Consider the following 20,915-nt stretch of genomic DNA (forward strand, 5'->3'; position numbering starts at 1 on the left):
TACGCCGAGTAGATAGATACCCAACATGTCACGCTTTAAAATAGCGCACACTCATGGAATGGCGCCAAACTTCGGTACTTAAAAATCTCCATAGGCGACTCCTTAATTTTTTTTTTACAGGTTACCAGTTTAGAGTTACAGAGAAGGTCTAGTGCTAGAATTGTTGCTTGCGCTCTAACGCACGAGATACCTCACATGTGTGGTTTGAACGGTGTTTACATATATGGGCGGGACTTGCGTGTGTGTTCGCTTCTGGCCACGAAGTCAAGGTCGTCATATGACGGACTTGAGCTGGAAGTGGTTAAAAACATATATGGACTGTATTAAAGCATAAGCTACTGTTAGAACTAGAAGCATCACAAACAAAATGCTCTATATGATGGAGAACATGTTTGTATTTAAATATTAGGTTTAATTTTTAAAAGTTACAGTATTTAATGTGTGCCATTATGAAAAAATACATTTAAGGCACTCTCTACAATCTTTAAGATCAGGTTAATAATCTTATTGTGAAATACTTAAAATATGCTATGTTGACACTAAAAAATTGGTTGTGCAGTTGAGCAATTTATTTTGTATCAGGTGCAGTCCATGTTTTCATCCTCTGCTTCAACATCAGGAGGGCACAATTCGTCCAGGGCAAACTCTGTAACAGAAGAATATAAACAGAGAAATGGTGAAATGCTAATGCTGGTGACAAAATCTAAAAAATAGACTTAGTTCTGTTCACAATCACTACAGTTGTGGTAGCTGTAATTTTATACACCAATCTGAATAAGTGTTACAGTTGCTGCCTCAGTTAAAATGTGTTACATTATATTTTATTTCCAAAATAATGGAAGGGAGAAGGGTGGGAAAGACCATTTGTTTTTCTGTCTCGCACAATTTCCTTGGTAAGTTTCTGCAGCTATAAGGCAGTTTACACAGAGTAATAACCCCAATGTGGAGGTTTTTCCATTACTTTTTGTCCCTTTGATGCCCATAAAGGTAATGAGGGCGCAGTTGTTACAGGCAAAGACAGACACAATAGAAACAGTGTGGCACCTTCTAACCCTTTCCCACACGAACAAAAAATAAATAAAATGTTTTACATTTTCTCTGTGTTGACAGGGAGTAAGGGAGATCTCCCCTACAAGAAAAGATGTGGCAACGAACTAAAACTAAAATGGCATTTTAGATAAAAGAGTAGGACTAAAACTACATTGAAATTTGATGTCAAAATGAACAGTGGTCTGTAGTGCATGTTCAAACCTAAATACCATAAATAACACATTACATTTTCCACTCCAGCAGTATATAAGGAGTTTGAAAATGGTAGAGAAATGTTTAAATAATGCATTACAATTTAACTGCACACATTAGATTTTAGACAACTTAAACGAGTTTTAGTCAACTAAAATGTACTGGAGATTTAGTCGACTAAATATGACTAAAACAATTGCAGAAGACTAGTATGGAACTAAAACTAAATGCCATTTTAGTCAAAAGAAGACTGAATCAAAAATTGCTGCCATAATTAACATTGCAGAGTGGAGCGAAAGCAGTGGAAGAAATCTTGAAGGCGATGTACGCTTACTCAGTATGACGGACCTTCAGCATGTGTGGCAAACCAGCAGCCTAAGCCCAGGAGTCCAGTGCTGACTGGAGCCAACTTTTGTAACTATTATTGAAAAATTAATTTTCACCTTTTGAGTTCTGCCTGTCTGCTGACCATCTTTTTCCACAACTTCCGGGATTCTTGGAAATATTTTTTAAGTTGGGCTAGTGAAAGCCAGTTGAGAGATTGGCATATTTGGACAGCAGTCACAGATTGGTTATTAAGGTGGATGAGTCTAGCAGCAGCAATTTATGATGGACTGGAGGGGGAGTGAATTTGTTTTGTGGTGCCTTCAGTTAGGAAGGGGCACATTTTGGAAATGTTACAGAGGTTAAGGCAACAAGATTTAACCAGTGATTCGTGGGGCCCGAAGGAGTTGTCAGAGTCTAGGATTACATCTAGCACCCTGGCTTGCGTTGAGGGACCAACAGTTGTGCTATTGATCCCAATTGTAAAGTTGAGAGGGGAGTTTTAGACAAACTGAGTTTGAGGAAGTGGTGTGATATTCATATGAATATGTCGCTCAATAAATAATATGTAAAGCCTCATACACAGGATCGGACTTCCATCAGACTTTTCTGTGGATTTAGCTCCGAATGGGCGTTGCCCGTGAACATGGTATGCATACACACGGCAGGACTTTTTCAGCCAACTTTCACCAAATCGTGCGTGTTTTTAGCTCTTTACCGCCACCCCGTGGGCAACTTCTGCTATTGTTGTCTGATCTTTAGCATAGGTTCTGAGCATGCGTGTTTGTACTTTGGACTTTAGTCCGATGGACTTGTGTACACAAGATTGGATTAGCCTCCATCAGACATTTGCTGCCGGAAAGTTTGTCTGTTTGCACAGCGAATATTTGTCCGATGAAAACCACAAAAAGTTTGTCCGATGCAGAGTACACACGGTCGGATTGTCTAATCAAACAGGTCCGTCGGACATTTGTTGTCAACAAGTCAGATTGTGTGTATGGGCATTAAGGATGCGAGAGTTGGGCTTAAACACCAGGTTTGTTGCGATTGTGCTTCCTACCCAAATGCTAGTAAAACGTATTGCTTGTTTCTCCATATCCATTAACAGGAATGTAAGAATGTATCAAATATAAAAATTAAAAAATATAGGCAATCTTTACGGCCTTAGAATTTGTAAGTTTTTTATATTGTTCCATATGTTTAAAATGTTTGTCTGTTTCCACCTGCCCAGTCACCACTACACAGGAAATCTTTATTCTCTTTATTTTGGCTTCTCTAGTGGTCTACTCTGTGTTATGGGTTTCCAGCTTCCCATCAATAGGAACAGACCATCTGTCAAGTAATGAGCTTTGCACATGCTCAATATACAATTTCTGGTCTGTGGAAGGCAAGAAAGACATGTCACTTCCAGTTTACGGCACTCCCAGTATACACACCATGGCATCCTTGCATCTTTTTCCTAGTACAGGGGTCTTCTTCCTCATCCTCATCATTGAGTAAGGCTGTCTGCTTTTTATGGCATGAGCAATGCTGGAAAGTGCATTGATCAAGCGTTGGTCTCGCACACACAGATATATATATATATATATATATATATAGCTTTTTTTCAGGGGGAACTTGGGGGAACTCAGTTCCACCACCTCTGGCTCAGACCCTTTGTTGCCTGCTCACCACAATCACTTGTAAACACAGAAGTCTGGTTTCTGTGTTTACAAGTGACAGCTCTGCACTCTGTGTGTAACCCCTGAACTCTGCACCCTTTAAGACCCTCCTACTGTTTGTGAAATCTGACCAGGGTCGTGGTTGGGTTCCTGCACCTATTTTCTGAGAAAAAAAGCTCTGTATATATATATATATATATATATATATATATATATATATATATCTGTTGCTATATACTTGCTGCTATGTCTCCTCACCTTGATAAAGGACAGAAGTGTTTGTTTCCATGTAATTTTATTAAAACTGCTTTTCTTCTCAGCATGCTTGAGTGCTGGCTATTTTTTTTACTTTGAATTGGCATAGGGTGACAGTGTGGGACAGAGTGATCAATTAATTGTTTTTGTTTTCTGTCTGTGACCTTATGGTGGATATTTTGCCTTATCCCAGAGACAGCCATCCAAGAATTAGATACCATCCAAAAGTCTGTGAATGTCGAGAAAAAAAAAATGATATATAAACAAATATCTAAAAGAGGGAAAGTTGCTGTCACTAAAAAGCTCTCAAAATACAACCTATAAATGGTGACTGTGCTGTCCTCTTTTAGCAATACTCAACAATATAACAGTGTAAAAACATTGCATGAAAAAATTCCTAAAGTGTCCAGTTCTAGAATTTTCTACATGCAATATAGTGTTCAGTGTATTCCAACGAGTAAAGTGTCCCATATAGTTAAACTAGCTCAGGTGCAAACTTCAACAACTTTAATTTTGTATCATGTATTATGCTTAATCCAGCCAATAATTGGTTAAAGGATAAATCCACCTTTTGCAACGTGTTACACCTGTATTCAGGGTGTAACCCGTTACCGTTGCAGCAGCCTCCCACCCCTTGTTGTGGCAGCAAGCAGGGGGATCTCCACCCGGCCACATCATTCATTCAAAGAATACTATGAATGGGAGAACTACAAGTACAGACATCCTTTGCGCTATCGGCTTGTAGTAGTCAATGAACTACTAGGGCGATGTTAAGCACTCTAAGTAGTTCATCGATGCTTCCTGTCAGTGTGCATCTGCCTGCCGGGTTGTGGAAAAAACAAAAAAACACACAATATGACCTTTTTTTTAACCTGCAAAAAGAAGATGTGCACTTATTATTTTTTACAAAGGTAAACTTATCCTTTAACTCTGGTTACTCTCCTCTTCATATTTACCTTCTCTTTCCTCTAGACCAGGGGTCTCCATAATTTTCAAACAAAGGGCCAGTTTATTGTCCTTCAGACTTTAGGAGGGCCGAATTGTGGCCAGCGGGGGCAGAAAATGTCACAGGCCCAGCATCAGTAAGAATAAATATGATATAATAATTCTGTCCCCTATTTTGTAGGCGCTATAATTTTTCGCAAACCAGTCGCTTATTGAGATTTTTTTTTTTTTTTGCCAAAAATATGTAGAAGAATACGTATCGGCCTAGACTGAATTTTTTTTTTTTTTTTTTTTAAATTGGGATATTTATTATAGCAACAAGTAAAAAAATGTTGTATTTTTTTTCAAAATTGTCGTTCTTTTTTGTTTATAGCGCAAAAAATAAAAACCGCAGAGGTGATCAAATACCACCAAAAGAAAGCTCTATTTGTGGGGAAGAAAGGACGTCAATTTTGTTTGGGGGCCACGTTGCACGACCGCGTTTTTTAATTTTTTTTGGGACACGTTACAATTTGGACAACTTATGTTTTTTGTATATTGCACAAATTTTAGGAAGTTATACTGTGTATTTTATTGTTGGGTATTGCTAAAAGGGGACAGCTCAGTCATTATTTATACAGTAGGTTATATTTTCAGAGTTTTTTTGTGACAGCAACTTTCCCTTTTTCAGATATTTGTGTGTGTATATATATATATATATATATATATATATATATATATATATATATATATATATTATACATACATATACACACACACACACCATTTCCTTACATGGCACAGACTTTTGGTTAGTATCAAATCCTTTTCATGTGCTATCATGTGGCCCTACACTTTTTTTTTTTTTTTTTTAAAAGCCAGAACGTGGTGGAGTTCTGTCACTTACGGCTCTTGCCCTCCACTCATCACCATCACTAGTAAACACAATAGCATTCTGTGCAGAAGTGAGGGCTGTGGAGGGAGATGTGTACAAAGATGTGGGATGGGGGAAAGTGGTTCAGAGGTTAGAGCGGAGGTTTGAGGGGTGGACGTGAGATGTGGATAGCCTGTGAAAAACAGCTGAACCTTGTACACTGTGCAGAACACACAGCTGGACCCTGCACTCTATGTAGTGCACTACTCAACCCTGCACCCTACATGGCGCACCCCTAACCTCTGACCCTGTGTACGCCTACGTATCCAAGTGTGTGTGTATATATTTATATTACACGCACACATACATACATATACATACATATATATATATCTCTTACAGACACAACCGGGTCTTTGAACCATATTGCTGATGCGGCCCGCAATAAAAATTGAGTTTGACACCCCTGTATATAGGTTATACCCATGCAAGAATGGGGTTGTGGGCATCACCAAGTCAGAAAGGCACAGACAGCAATAAAACATTTCAGCAATTCTAACCCTTCGAGTAAAAAATAAGATTTTTTTTGTACTCACCGTAAAATCCTTTTCTCTGTCGTCCATGGACGGACACAGCTCCTTAAATCTTGACAAATGGGTTATGTTCCTGTTGACAGGAGAGGACTAGGCAGAAACATGTTCGATATTTAAATACATGTTACTTTAACAGAGTTAAACAGCCCCGCCCAGGGGGTGGTCCCTCCGGACATAACCTTCCTCCCTGCAGCATGCAGCGTCAGTTCGTAACAAGCAGTACAAACCGAAAAAGGAGGGGAGGGTGCTGTGTCCGTCCATGGACGACAGAGAAAAGGATTTTATGGTTTTACGATTTTGACAAGTGGGACGTCCCCAAGCAGTGTCAAAAAAACGAGTGGTGGGAACAGCATCAGTAAAAACAATTTAACTTTACCCCAAAGCAGAGCTCCTCAAAAGAGGAATTGCAACCTTAAAACAGCCGCCTGCAAAACCTTGTGGCCGAAAGAAGCATCAGAAGATGCACTCGCATCATCCTTGTAAAATTAGGAAAAAGTGCGAATGGATGACCAAGTCGCTGCCTTGCACACCTGTGAGACAAACGCTTGATGTTGGAAAACCCAGGAAGCACCAATTGCCCTGGTCGAAAGTGCCGTGACCGGAAAGGGGAGCGCCTGCCCCCTAAGAGCATAGGCCTGTATGACAGTCTGCCTGATCCACCAAGAAATGGTGGCCGACGAGACCACCAGGTCCTTTTGTGGACCAGACACCGACACAACGCGAGTCAGATCTCCGAAACGTAGCAGACAGGTACATCCGCAAAGCGCGTACCACGTCTAAAGAATGAAGCGCAACATTCCTAGGATGCGCCGGCCGAGGACATAAGGATGAAAGAACAATGCCCTCATTCAGGTGAAAGGCCGAAACCACCCTCGGAAGAAAGGAAGGTTGCGGGCGCAACACCGCCTTATACTTGAAATGGCCACCAAAAAGGCCACCTTCTGAGATGGTGTCGAGAGTAAACTCTGATATTTCCAAAGTGAGGTTCCCGAAGAACTCAGAGCACCAGAGTCGAAACCCATGGGGGTAGAGGTGGTTCAGGAGGGGGAAGGAAATGACGAACCCCCTGCACAAAGGTACCCACCAGAGAATGGGTCACCAAAGGCCGCTGAAAGAACACGGCCAAGGCTGGAATCTGTCCCTTAATGGTGCTTTAGGCAAGTTTCTGATCCACTCCATGCTGTAAAAACAGCAGGACCTTGGAAACTGAATACGTCCGTGGACGCCACCCCATCTCTTCGCACAAAGAGATGTAGGCCTTCCAGGTGCGATGGTAGATCTTCCAGGAAGAAGACTTCCGTGCCCTCAGCAAGGTTGAGATGACCGAGTCGGAAAGAACCCGGTCCCTTAATACCTGGCTTTCAATAGCCATGATGTTACAGCCAGCGACTATAAAGCAAGATGAAGTATGGGACCTTGAGAAAGAAGGTCCTCCCGCATTGGCAGCCGCCAGTTCACATCCGCCACCAGGCGCCCGAGATCGGCGCACCCAGGACGCCGAGGCCAATCTGGAGCGATTAGAATCATCAGGATCCCCTCGGCGTCCACTCTGCGGAGCAGCAGAGGAAGCAACTTCAATGGTGGAAAGGTATAAAGTAGCCGATACTGACCCCACGGGGCCACGAACACGTCTGACGCGTCAGCCCAGGGATTTCTTGACCTGGCCACAAACTTCGACACCTTGCGGTTGAAATGAGAGGCCAGGAGATCCACGTCCGGTGTGCCTCACCTCCTGCAAAGGAGTTAAAACCGGATGCAATGACCATTCCCCCTGGTCCAGCATCTCGCGACTCAGGTAGTCTGCCTGCCAGTTTTCCACGCCCGGAATGTAGACGGCCGACAGAGCCGGCACGCTTCTTTCTACACATCTTAGTATGTGAGCGACCTCAGACGCTGCAGCAGAGCTCTGTGTTCCCCCCTGATGGTTGACATAAGCCACCGTTGTGGTGTTTTTGCACTGAATCCTGATTGGGCGACCTTGCAACCTCCTCGACCATGAGGAGAGGCATAGCCCGATTGCCCGGAGTTCTAGGACATTGATCGGCAGATGGGATTCTTCTAGAGTCCATCGACCCTGGGCCGACTGGACCCCCCAGACACCCCACAACCCGTGAGGCTGGCGTCCATCGTAATCACCGTCCACTGGAAGGGAAGAAGAAACTTCCCAGACCGAAGAGCCGGGGATCTCAGCCACCAATTGAGAGAGACTCAGACAAGGTGGCTCACCTGAATCAGACGATCCAGAGACCAAGGAGATATGTTCCACTTGGACAGTATCTCCTTCTGCCATACGGTACCACCTCGAAGGAGGCAACCATCAGGCCCAGGACTTGCATGTAAAAAAACAGAGACGACTATTTGCGAGATGCCAACATCGTCACTGCAGACTGAAGAGTCAGCAACTCCTCCAGGGGAAGAAAGACCTTCGCTTCCAAGAAGTCCAGAAACAACCCTAGGAACTCCAAACGCTGAGTCGGTACCAGGACCAACTTCTGATGTTGAACACCCACCCGAATTCTTGGAGGGTCTGGCTGGCTACACACACATCTTCCCCTAATTCTGAGCCAGAAGCTGCTATCAGAAGGTGGTCATCTAAATAGCCCACGAGGGCAATACCCTCGCTATCTCAGCAAAGCTAGGATCGGTGCGAGCACCCTGGTGAAAACTCACGGTGCTGGCGCTAGACCAAAAGGAAGGGCCACAAACTGATAGTAGTCCTCCCCCTATCACGAAACGCATAAATCTCTGGTGACTTATTGGGACATGCAAGTATGCGGCCTTGATGTCCAAGGACGCCAGAAAGTCCCCCTGATGGAGCACAGCTACCCCTGAACGAATGGATTCCATGCGGAACTTTCTTACTCTCACAAAGGCATTTAGGGCTTTGAGGTCCAAAATTGGACAGACCCTGTCCTCCTTCGGGACCACCAACAGATTCGAATAAAGACCCTGAAACTTCTTGTCCTGCGTAACGAGTAAAATTCCCCCGCAACTTAGCAAGTCCTGCACCGCCCCAGACAGGGCAGACCGACGAGCCGGAAGGAGAGGAAAAGAAAAGATGGATGTCATCCCGTGGGGGAACCAAGGAATAGTAACCCCGGGGGCAACTAAGCGGCTACCAAGGCAGTGACGGACAATGATATAGATAGAATAAAAAAGTTTAATCAAATATTAGAAAATGTATAAAACATTAGTACGTGAGATATCAAAATTGGTACCAGATGAGCAGAACCGCTCTACTTTACAGACCTACCAGCGTGGGTCGGCCGGTACTGCACCCGCAAACAAAGTACCCCTTGGGTTGTACCTTACATAAATTTTGTTTGTGGGTGCAGTACCGGCCGACCCACGCTGGTAGGTCTGTAAAGTAGAGCGGTTCTGCTCATCTGGTACCAATTTTGATATCTCACGTACTAATGTTTTATACATTTTCTAATATTTGATTAAACTTTTTTATTCTATCTATTTTCTAATATTTGATTAAACTTTTTTATTCTATGATATAGATAGAATAAAAAAGTTTAATCAAATATTAGAAAATGTATAAAACATTAGTACGTGAGATATCAAAATTGGTACCAGATGAGCAGAACCGCTCTACTTTACAGACCTACCAGCGTGGGTCGGCCAGTACTGCACCCACAAACAAAATTTATGTAAGGTACAACCCAAGGGGTACTTTGTTTGCGGGTGCAGTACCGGCCGACCCACGCTGGTAGGTCTGTAAAGTAGAGCGGTTCTGCTCATCTGGTATCAATTTTGATATCTCACGTACTAATGTTTTATACATTTTCTAATATTTGATTAAACTTTTTTATTCTATCTATATCATTGTCCGTCACTGCCTTGGTAGCCGCTTAGTTGCCCCCGGGGTTACTATTCCTTGGTTCCCCCACGGGATGACATCCTTTTGTTTCATATGCTCTGTTTTGGCTACGGCAGTGATCCCCTCACAGTGGAAGTGACTATTTATAGATACATGTGATATCATAACAGTAGTGGGTGGGGATACGCTCAATTCCCCTTGTGTATAGGAAAATAAAATAAACTATCTTGTACCCCAAAGAGATAACCTCGCAGACCCACTAGTCAGAGAGCAGGGAGGTCCACCGAGCTGTGAACCTGCGAAGCGGTCCCCCCACCCATGAGTCAGGTGGGGGCAAGACTTCATGCATTGGCGGATTTTGGTGCCGGTTTGTTCAGCTTACGCACCCCATGGATGTTTCTGTCCCCCAGCAGAGCCTTTGTCGGCCTGGGAGGGTGTACCCGCGGGCCCTGATTGACGAAAAATACTGCTTCTGAGTGGGAAAAGAAGGATTCGGCTAACGGCGGGGCTCCTTCTCCCTGGTGGACTGAGGGAGGAGAGTGCTCTCACCCCCAGTGACATCCTTGATGTCATCCAGTGAGGTACCAAAAAGCCTATCTTTGAAGGGTAAATCTGCCAGGGCTTTTTGTGGATGCTTGGTCAGCAGACCAGCATTTCAGCCAAACAGGCGGCGCAAAACCACCGCCGAAGCAGAAGCTCTGGATATCAAGGGAGCCGCATTCAGTATAGCATTTCAGACATATACAAGGTCCAGGACCAGCTGGTCCGCCAGCCTAATAACTTCAGGAGGGAGTCGGTGCTCCTCCACAGTCTGGCGCAAAACCTTTGCCCATTCAGTGAGTGTCTGAGACACCAGGGTTGCAGCCACAATACAGACCCCAGCATGGTAAACATGGAGCGGGGTGCCTTCTATAGGGAGAGTGGTCACCTAAACTAACCGGGCAACCGGGGGGTCCACTACCTGAGAAGCCCATTTCTTCAAGAGGCTCTCCTCAAAGGGGTACCGAACCGCCAGACGCTGAGGAAATACAAAGGACTTCTGCGGCTTTTCCCATTCCTTATCAATGAACTTGTCAAAAAAGGACACAAAAAAAAAAAACAGTCACAGAGCGGTTCGATTTGTGTGACCCAAAAAAGACCGATCCCTCAGGGGATGCCTCAGCTGCACTATTCAGTATAAGGGAGTCCCTTACAGCATTAACAAGCGCACTGACAAGTTCCCTGTCCAGTACTGACCCAAGTGAGGAGTCTCCCTCACAGGAAAGGTCCTGATTCACTTCCTCCAACAACACAGAACCAAGGACCTGGTCTGAGCCAGAGCATTCCCCAGGGATGGTGGGGGAGGGGCACTTTGCCACCAATGGCATGTTTGGGAAAGAAGAACCAGACACTGACTTCATAACCAGATAACTCTCAGGGACCCAGTCAAGACCTGATTAAAGCCCACCCTCTTTGCGGCGCTGACCGGGGGTTACCCAGGGGACTCAAACACAGGAGACTGTTCAGCGCCGCTGCCCACCCTCAGAACACAGCGTGTGTGTGAGGAAAAAAGCTGTGAGGTTAAATCATGAGGAGATCTGTGCTGGCTGCTTTAGAAGCCAGCACTAAAGGACAAAACAACCTCCAAAATGGCCGCCGTACACCTCAGATAGAGCAGGGCACGGCCACTGTAAAATGGCCAACCGCAATAGTAAACTGCACCATAGCGCAACCACAACAAAATGTCCGCCAATAGGATTTCACAATGATAACAGCAGACTAAAAAAAAAATGGCGTCGGAAAAACGCTGCGACGTGAATGAGAAGGCCTATTGAGGCCTTTCTAAATCAAACACACCCCCACAGAAATACACAGGCCCAGACACCCCACAGTCCCCTGGTGGGAAAAGGAGCCCCCCACAGGTACACCCCGGCAGCGGCAGCAGAGCAATAGAGGGAAACATGACAGAGCAGGTAAAGGAGGATAGGAGGACCCCCTCACCCCAGGAATGCCCATCCATACCGATCTGCCGAGGCGTGAAGGACTGTAATTAAGCGTGCATGCGAGGACTCACTGATGCATTCCTGACAGGCATACAACCGCAATGGAGTAGCTGTCGGCCCGGTCCATTGTGAGTGAGACAACACCACAGCCCAGTCATGTGTGGACCCTGGAGCAAAAAGGGCCACCCCAGGAGTCATGGGGTATGTCGTGGCAGACCCAGCCTCTTAGCAATGGTGTGCTTACGCTCGCTGGTCGGACTGAGGAGACTACAAGGATCTATATATCCAGCATATTTCTCAGCTGACAGTTGATAGAAGATTCTCAATAAAATAAAATAAAAATTTCCTCAGGGCGCTGGGCCCAAAGGGAGCCATACGTCCTTCTTTGCTAGGCAGAAAAAAACTGCAGGGAGGAGGGTTATGTCCGGAGGAACCGCCCCCTAGGCGGGGCTGTTCAACTCTGTTAAAGTAACATGTATTTAATTATCTTTTTTCTTTTTAAAGTTGTTTTTATTGTAATTTTCAAGGTAAAAAACAAAAACAATAACAATACAATACAGAGCCTATATATTTAATTATCTTACATGTTTCTGCCTAGTCCTCTCCTGTGAACAGGAACATAACCGACTTGTCAAGATTTAAGAAGATGTGTCCATCCATGGACGATACGAGAAATTATATTTTGTCTGTTTGGTGGATCACAAAGTCACAGAGCACAAGACCTATTTCTGATATCATAAAGCATTTCAAAGCAGACACAAAAGTATGAAGGATTATGGGTAAATTTCTCTTTAAAGTGAATGTATCAAATATGACTGACCTTCATTCTCCTTCAAAATATTATATTTTCTTAAAATGGCTCGGACTCCTCGCACAGCTTGATCATACGGGTGGAGGACCTCCAGACAGTTCTCACTGAAGTTTTTATCCTTTTGGAAGAAACTGTATAGCAGCATTGCCGTCTCTCTTAGAAGTTGCACAGATTTGTTTAAGGATGGTGTGGGAGTGAGTAAAATTAGACGCCGCACACAGAGCCACTCCTGGTGTAGGGTGAGAACCAATGCCTTTACAACCTAAACAATGGAAAAATAACAGTTATGACACCAAAGACTTCTGATGAAAGAATCTTTTGTAATCTTTCACTGTTTCTTATGTGCTACAAACTATGGACAGTGTATAAAAATATAAGTGTAAACCTACTTCAAGCTAAATTAAGCTAGAAGTCAGATTATAAAAATAAAAAAACTCAATAAGATAATCATGCATCTGCAGTAAAATAGCAGCAAATTAATCAATCTTCATTTTCCACATAAAACAAAAATGATCATGGTCTCACCTTAAACAATCCTATGCATGAAGATGAAAAAACACTGCAATGATGCCCCCCGTTTACTTACCTGAGCCCGTTCACCTGCTGTGCGTGTCCCCCGGCATCCTCTTCTCCTCTGCTTTTCGGCGTTGATTGGATAGATTGATAGCAGAGCAGCCACCAAATGAGGCGGCTGCCGGGGGGCAGTACCGAGACATACACTCTGTCTAAAGTGAACAGCCGTGGGCTCTTCTTCCCCCCTTTCCCTGTCCTCCCTCTCCTCCCTCATGCTGCTGTCTAAGTTTCTTCCGCGGAAGGAGCCCAGGAGACGAGGATCGGAGCCACTCTGTGCAAAACGAACTGCACAGTGGAGGCAAGTATGGTATGTTTGTTATTGAAAATATTTTTTTTTTTTAAACCTTTACAACCCCTTGAAGGAAACCTTTTTTTTTCTAAGTTACGAACTAGTATGCAGATTAGGTGTTCTGTGTTCACTGGCTGCATATTTGTTTGAGGACTATGACTCAAAATTATTGTTGTCAGGTAAAACCAGAAAACTAGCATTTTCAAAAGGCAAGTCAGAAATACAGCCAACCTATTTCTTTTTGTTTAGGTTTCCTATAAGGTAGATTTACAGGAGAAAGGTATTTTTTGTTTCTTCTTTGCACCGACTGTGCACCAATTAAACATGGCTTGGTGCAACCATAGACCAACGATTATGAGAAAAACTGACAGGTCAATGGGGAAGGAAGTTGAGAGAAGTGCAGGGTTTAACACAATGCAGTTCCCTTCCATGTCTCCCCAGTCTGCCAGTCTGCCAGTGGAGGAGAGAAGAAATGGAGTCAAAGTGTAGCCGGGATCAAAGAGAGGAAGAGGGAAGACCAACGTTCCTTCCCTCTCTACACATTCTCGAGAAAGAAACAAAACAGCGACCCTCACTTTTTATATAATTTACATGCCACTCAACTATACTACTACAGTATAGTATAGTATAGTGGACTATAGGGTTCCTTTCTATGGTGGGTGGTCTACATTCTAAATACACATTTGTATATGCTTTGTGTGTTTGTTATTTTTTATTATTATTAGAAACACAAGTTTATTGAGTTGTTGCTTTTGTACAAAAAAAGGTTGTTCAGAGAAATTGTACACAGTAATGAATTTAATGAATATAGTCTTACAGCTCAATAAACTACATATAAAATTGCAAGATTATTAAACAAACATGAGTTCAACCGGTATTGCTGGCGTCAGTTATTTCCATAAACGGTGAAGACCATGAATATTGTGCACTCGCATATCGCCAATACAGAATCAAAGGGTAAGATTGCATAGGCATAGAATATAGCAAACAAAGTTAGGAGGTGCATGTTGTGGGGGATTTCAGCCATCTATCCCATATTTTATTACATTAGGCTGGGCACCCTCTATTTATGTAGACCACTTTTTTGTACGGTAATGTGTCATTTATTTCGGCAATCCAGGCAGATAACGTAGGGGCCGCCGCCTGAATCCAGTTGCAGGCTATAATCTTTCTTGCTATAAACAGCGTTTCATGTAAGAAGTGGCGTGTAAATTTATCAATTTCCTCTTCAGGGAATAGGCCCAACAGACAATGTTTGGGGTCCAGGGACACCGACGAACCCATTTGGTTGTGCAAAAATTGGACTGAGACCAGTATCCCTGGATCCGAGGGCACTGCCAGAGGAGGTGATTGCAGGTACCAACCGAAAGCAGGCACCTGGGGCACCTATCGCTACGGGATGAGCAGAATTTAGCTAGGCGTTGTGGCGTCAGATATGCCCTGTGTAAGTTTGTACGAGTCTGTCAGATAGTTGGGGGATACAAGCTTGGGGGTATCTAGTATGTCGCCCCAGTTCTCATCTTCGATTTCACCTACCCCATCTGTCCATTTCTGTTTAATGGAATATGCTAATTTGGTAGTAGTGGGCGTGGTGAGCATATTGTAGAAAAGGGATATGAGCTGACGCAGGTTATCTTGAAGGGTCACCTCAAGTATGTCTAGTGAGGGTAGGATACACAGCTGTAAACCGAGTATGGAGGGCATGGCGTACCTGAAAAAAGTGAAATAGCATATGATTTGGGAGAATAAATTAAATTTTCAGCTGGTCAAAAGTTTTAATATCTCCATTATGGAGTACATGTGACAGTAGGTATATTCCCAGAGATATCCAGATGGAGGGGTCAGGTACCTGGAGGAGCTTCGGAAGGAGCTTATTAATACCACAGTGGGGTGTTAACATGAAAAACATGGTAGCCCATCCTGGAAGTCACCAGGTCCCAAATCCTCTTATGCTGAAATGAAAGCTTGGAGCGGTGAAGAAGTATCATCGAGCCCTTTAGCCCTCAGTATGTCACAAAAGGGGTGTGGGAACCGTGAGTCCATCGTTCCGGACACCAGGGCCAAATATCTGTGTCTGACTTGTCTATGTGATAGGGATGGGAAAGTTGCGTGGCTAGGTAATAGGTCCCAACATCTGGGACTGCAAAACCCCCCATTGCCATCGGACATTGTAGTGCCTTCCATGAGAGTTTGTGCCTGCTCGGTCCCCATACAAAGGATTGTAGAAGCGTGTCCATAATTTTAAAATACTTGAAAGGGATGTATATTGGGTAATGCCAAATCACATATAGGATTTTGGGCAAAAGTATAATTTTGATCAGGCCTATACGTCCTGTTACCCCCACCGGTAATCTTGCCCTCGTTTCAATTTTAGATTTAATGAATGGAATCAAGGGTTCCACATTTAAAGGGATGAAGTCCGCTAATGACCTAGAGATATGTATGCCCAAGGCTGCATTCACACCTGAGCGTTTTGTCGCCTGAAGCATGAAGCTCCAAAACGCTAGAGGGGAAAAAATACATTATTCTCTATGGAGATGGTTCACATCTCCACTCCAAAACGCCTGACGCCGAACGCCTAAAGCTCAAACAAGTTCTGGACACTTTTTTGTCGCTTGAATTGAGCGTATTTGGGCGTTTTTCTGTTTTTTAACATTGGTGACCCTAGACCTGTCCAAAATCGCGGTAAAAAACGCAGCGGCAAATCGCGGCAAAACGCTACGCTCAGGTGTGAATGCAGCCTAAGTGTTTAAAAGTACTTACTCTAACCAGGGGTAAACTAGCCTGCTCGCTCTCGGGGAATACATCAATGGGAAGGATCTGGGACTTGGCCCAGTTTATTGTGAGTCCTGAGAACCTACCAAAATTCTCAATAATTTGTAGGGCTTTCTGAAGGGAGGGACCCGAGTTCGAGAGATATAGGAGCAGATCGTCAGTGTAGAGCCCCACCCTCTACTCCACCAAGCTAGATGCCAACCCCTGGATATCCGGGTGTTCCCTAAGTGCTACTGCCAGGGGTTCCACTGCCAGTGCATACATTAGGGGTGAGATAGGGCATCCCTGCCGTGTCCCCTGTGAAAGTGAGAAGGCAGCAGAGGTCCATCCATTGGCCACCACTCTGGCCTGAGGGGCATCATATAGGATATTGAGCCATTTAACAAAGTTAGGACCGAACCCGAAAATGCGTAGGCAATGCCACAGGTAATTCCACTCAGTCGAATGCCTTTGCAGTGTCAAGGGAGACAACTACTCTAGATCCAACATGTTGGTGAGATGCCTGAACATTCATGAAGAGACGTCTAGTGTTGAAGGCCGTATTTTTAGCCATCATAAATCCTGTTTGGTCCAGCTGTAACGTCTGTAGGGACATAGAACGGACACTAGAAAGGACCACAGAAGACGCCCAACAAGGTTTTTTGTCCCTCCACCACCACAGAGACCTCTTGGTCTTTGGAGATGTTGGACGGGACCTTCCACCCGATTGTCGACTCCCAGTTCCTCAAGACATCAGCCTGGAGACATCTGAAATGGGCCCTCGCCCACGGTACCACTGGGATCGTTAATGCCAAGAGACCCAGACTAGACATGGCTGTCCAGACTCCACCAGATTGCTTTGAAAATAAGCAGCTATATCCTTTATTTTTTTTCACTTTCTCAGTGAGGTAGACTTTCTGCGTTACTGTATTCACCCTGTATCCTAGGTAGCACAGGTCCTGTGCTGGGGTCATGCTTGATTTGTTTCCCTGTTTACCAACCACCAAGTCCTCCAGGAAAGGAATAGCAATCCGCAGATCCCTCTGCAATAGGGGCATGGAGGGGGTAAAGAATATAAGATTGTCCAAATACGGGATGACAGAGATCCTCCTTGGTCTCAGCGGGGCTAGTGCCTCTGCCAGGACTTCGGTAAAAGTCCTGGGGGATGAGGACAGGCCAAACAGCAGGGCCCTGAACTGGAGATGGTGGACGTACTGCCCACACTTGATCGCCACTCTCAAGAATTTTTGTGATTCTTCATGGATTGGGATGTGCAAATATGCATCCCTCAAGTCGAGGGAAGCCATAAAACAATTTGGGGGCAGAATTGCTTTTGACGTAAAGATTGTTTTTATTTGAAATTTCTTGTAGACCACCACCTTTGTTCAGTGGCTTTTAAAATTCAAAATTAGGTGGAATTTGCCCAACGTGTGAAAAGAAAACCTTGATTTAGCTCTTACTGCGGTATCAGAATGAGGACCCGCTGATCTACCAGGTCACCAATTTGAGAGAGAAGAGCTTCTGCCTTCCGAGGATCCCTGGGAGGGGAGGAGTGGGTGGGTGGAGTACCCTTGAACTGAATACGATAACCCCTGTAAATATCCTCATTTGGGGGAATCTTTTCCCATTGTGGAAGGAATAGCCCCAGTCTCCCTCCCACCGGGACCAAGTCATTGGGGTTTTTTTTTTTTTTAGGAGAGGAAAAAAAATGCTCCCCTTCCTTAGGAGCCTGCGAATGTGTCCTCTGGGGATGAAAAAGATGCCTTCCTGGGGCCCTCTATATTTTTGACTGGAAAAGGCTTTTTTCTTGTCTGCCATTTGGTCCGGACCTGGAGAACTTCTCCAGGTCCGGACCAAACAAAAGATCCCCCTCAAAAGGAATGCCACAAAGTCTCATCTTTGAGGCTGAATCCCCTGACCGGGACTTTAACCACAGAGGTCGACATGAAGAATTTACCAGGACTGCGACTTTAGCCGAAAGCGTGACAGACTCCACTGAGGCGCCTGCCATATAACCTGTTGCCTTCTGCAGCATTGTTCGTGAATCCAGGTTTTTTTTCCGCGAGGTACCTCCTTTCAGGTTGTGGGCCACCACTGTTGTAGCCAATGCCAGCTTTGGCAAAAGAAAATCACCAACTCTGTTAATGTGTCCCCTGATATGGAAATTTCTATAGTTCCACACGCTGTCCCTGATAGGAGATTGGTGTCAGAGGCCCCCACTTCATCTTCTACACGTGGCCTGCCATCTAAAAAGGGGAACACGGTGCCTACCCGTAATCCTCCCAAATATCCCTTGGCTCATAATGAGGGCCGAGGTAGATATGAACATCAGCCATCTACGGGTAGTAGAGGACAACCCCATCGAGGTAGAGGCCACAACCGCAATGATAGAGGTTATCCACACCCTAGAGAATTTGCTGGTGGACCTCCCAGATCGGGATTTGGGGGTGTAACACACAGGGGTGGGTCAGTCTACCACACACCAGTGTGGTCCCAAAGTTATGGCGTTCCGTCATATGGTGGTGATTCCTACGGCGCTTATTATGACCCTCATCCTTATCCGCATCATTTTTGGGGGGGGGGGGTGAGGATTATTCTGGAGGGCCCTATGAGCACCATTATGAGGACCCTAGCTGCCCTCAATCACAGGGTTTTCACCAAACCACTTGCCACACCCCTCGCAACCTAAGACAAAACGAGGTACCAGAGGGGGATGGCGAGTACAGCGCCAAAAAAAGAAAAAAAGAGCTCCAGAGGCTTAGGTATTTTTAACCTTAGTTCTGTCACTCTTTCAGACCAGGAATTGGTCATCCTCGATAAAGGTTTACAATTTGTACCGCCCAGAAAACTTAACAGGTTTTCAACCTTTATGGATGTCCAAAGGTATATCAGAAAGTTAAATATTCAGAGACACTTTTTATCATTGCCCAGTTCGGGCAACCGAGCGGATCAGGTGGCTACACAGGGTTCCAACCCCCCCGCCACTGTTGGTTCGGTTCCAAATTCGGCAACTTTACATTCAGGTTTGTCAAACCCTTCGATGTTCAACCCTGCGGCCAATGCAGCTCATTCTATCAATGTATTCCGCAGTCTAGTTCTGGAGGATTTAGACAAATTACCGAATAAAAAAGTCCACCAGGATCCGGCAATCCAGGCTGGACTAATAACACTTTGTGACAAAAAAAATATCATTGTCCGTCCCGCCGACAAAGGCGGTGGGATAGTGGTATTGGACAAAGATGCATACCTCCGAGAAATTAACAAATTGCTTGGTGACGAGACTACATATATTGTTCTACCTGGTGACCCTACCATCAAATATAAAAAGGCTTTGATAGCCATTATCAAGGAGGGATCAGCTCTAAATATTTTGAACAAAAAAGCTGATTTTCTGGTTCCCCTGGCCCCCCGTATTCCAGTGATCTATTACTTGCCGAAGGTTCATAAAGACCCCGTCAATCCCCCTGGACGCCCTATCGTCAGCGGGATAGACTTCGTAACATCTCGGATCGGCAAGTACATAGATTTTTACCTCCAACCATTGGTGAAACTGGCTCCCTCTTATTTGAAGGATACTAGGGATACCATCAAACTATTGGAAGATGTCCGCTACCATGATGAAATCTGGCTGGTGACTGCCGATGTATCAGCTCTTTACACATGTATTTCACACCAGCTAGGTTTGTCCGCAGTGGAAATGTTCCTTACTAGGAACCAATCCCTATCTATAATCCAGAGGAACTTTATCATGCAATTGTTGAACTTTGCCACCCGGCATAATTATTTTTGGTTCCAGGGTCAGTTTTTCTCACAGGTTAAAGGCGTGGCTATGGGGGCTAAATATGCCCCCAGCCTCGCCAACCTGTTCATGGCACAGTGGGAGGAGGATGTCATCTATGCCCTCCAGAGACCTGAATTAGTTCTCTGGGCACGGTATATAGACGACATCCTCCTCCTGTGGAAAGGCACCAGGGAATCTCTTGATTCATTTATGGATTGCCTCAATGCCAACGATCGTGGTATTGTCTTGTCCTACGAGGCAAGTACCACATCAGTCCACTTTCTGGATCTGGAGATCTCAGCCACCGAGGGTCATTTTGAGTTTAAAACATTTTTCAAACCAACTGATCGGAACGGTTTTATACAGATCGACAGTTGCCATCATGACCGGTGGTTGGGATCTGTTCCTCAAGGTCAATTCCTCCGACTTAGGAGGAACTGCACCAAAGAGGAAGATTTCCAATCTCAATGCCAGATCCTGAGAGAGCGATTCGTGGACAAGGGGTACAGACCCCTTGCGCTCGATGAGGCTATCCACTCGGTATCTGCCATTGAAAGGTCATCCCTTTTGGTTGATAAACCCAAAAGAGTTAATGACGACAGGTTTAAATGGTCATTCTTTACAGAGTTTTCTACACAGCATAATGAAGTGAAGAAAATTCTGAACAGACACTGGAAAGTGCTCCGTAGCGACAAGATATTGGGACCATCTTTACCAGAAAGGGCGGGTATAATATTTAGGGGCGCAAGGTCTATTCAGAGCGAGGTGGCCCCGAACGTTATAGATCCCCCCCAAAAAATATATTTTCTCCCTGAGACTAATGGTTACCATCCCTGCTGTAAATGTAATGTTTGCATTGCCAATGTCTGTGGTAGACGCAGGACCGATACATTTAAGTCCACTGTAACTAATCGCATCTACCAAATGAAACAATTCACTACACGTTTTACCAGCCATATTGTCTACCTCATCACTTGCCCTTGCAAGTTGCAATATGTTGGTCGCACCATTCGCAATTTTGCGATT

At 44.7% G+C, this 20,915-nt stretch overlaps 1 protein-coding gene across 2 annotated transcripts in view; it reads right to left on the reverse strand.

Annotated features, from left to right (window-relative positions):
* Positions 1-377: 377 nt before the first annotated feature.
* The window catches only part of LOC120945484 (ATR interacting protein), a 292,609-nt gene continuing 272,071 nt past the window's right edge, over positions 378-20,915 (reverse strand). For both annotated transcript variants that reach the window (XM_040359654.1, XM_040359653.1), the window contains 2 exons: positions 12,502-12,754; positions 378-646 (listed from right to left, as the gene is read on the reverse strand). In XM_040359654.1, the coding sequence (XP_040215588.1) occupies positions 579-646; positions 12,502-12,754 (321 nt within the window). In that variant the 3' untranslated portion in view covers positions 378-578. The remainder of the gene's footprint in view (positions 647-12,501; positions 12,755-20,915) is intronic.

This window comes from Rana temporaria, chromosome 7 (assembly GCF_905171775.1).
Source record: "Rana temporaria chromosome 7, aRanTem1.1, whole genome shotgun sequence".
NCBI lineage: Eukaryota > Metazoa > Chordata > Amphibia > Anura > Ranidae > Rana > Rana temporaria.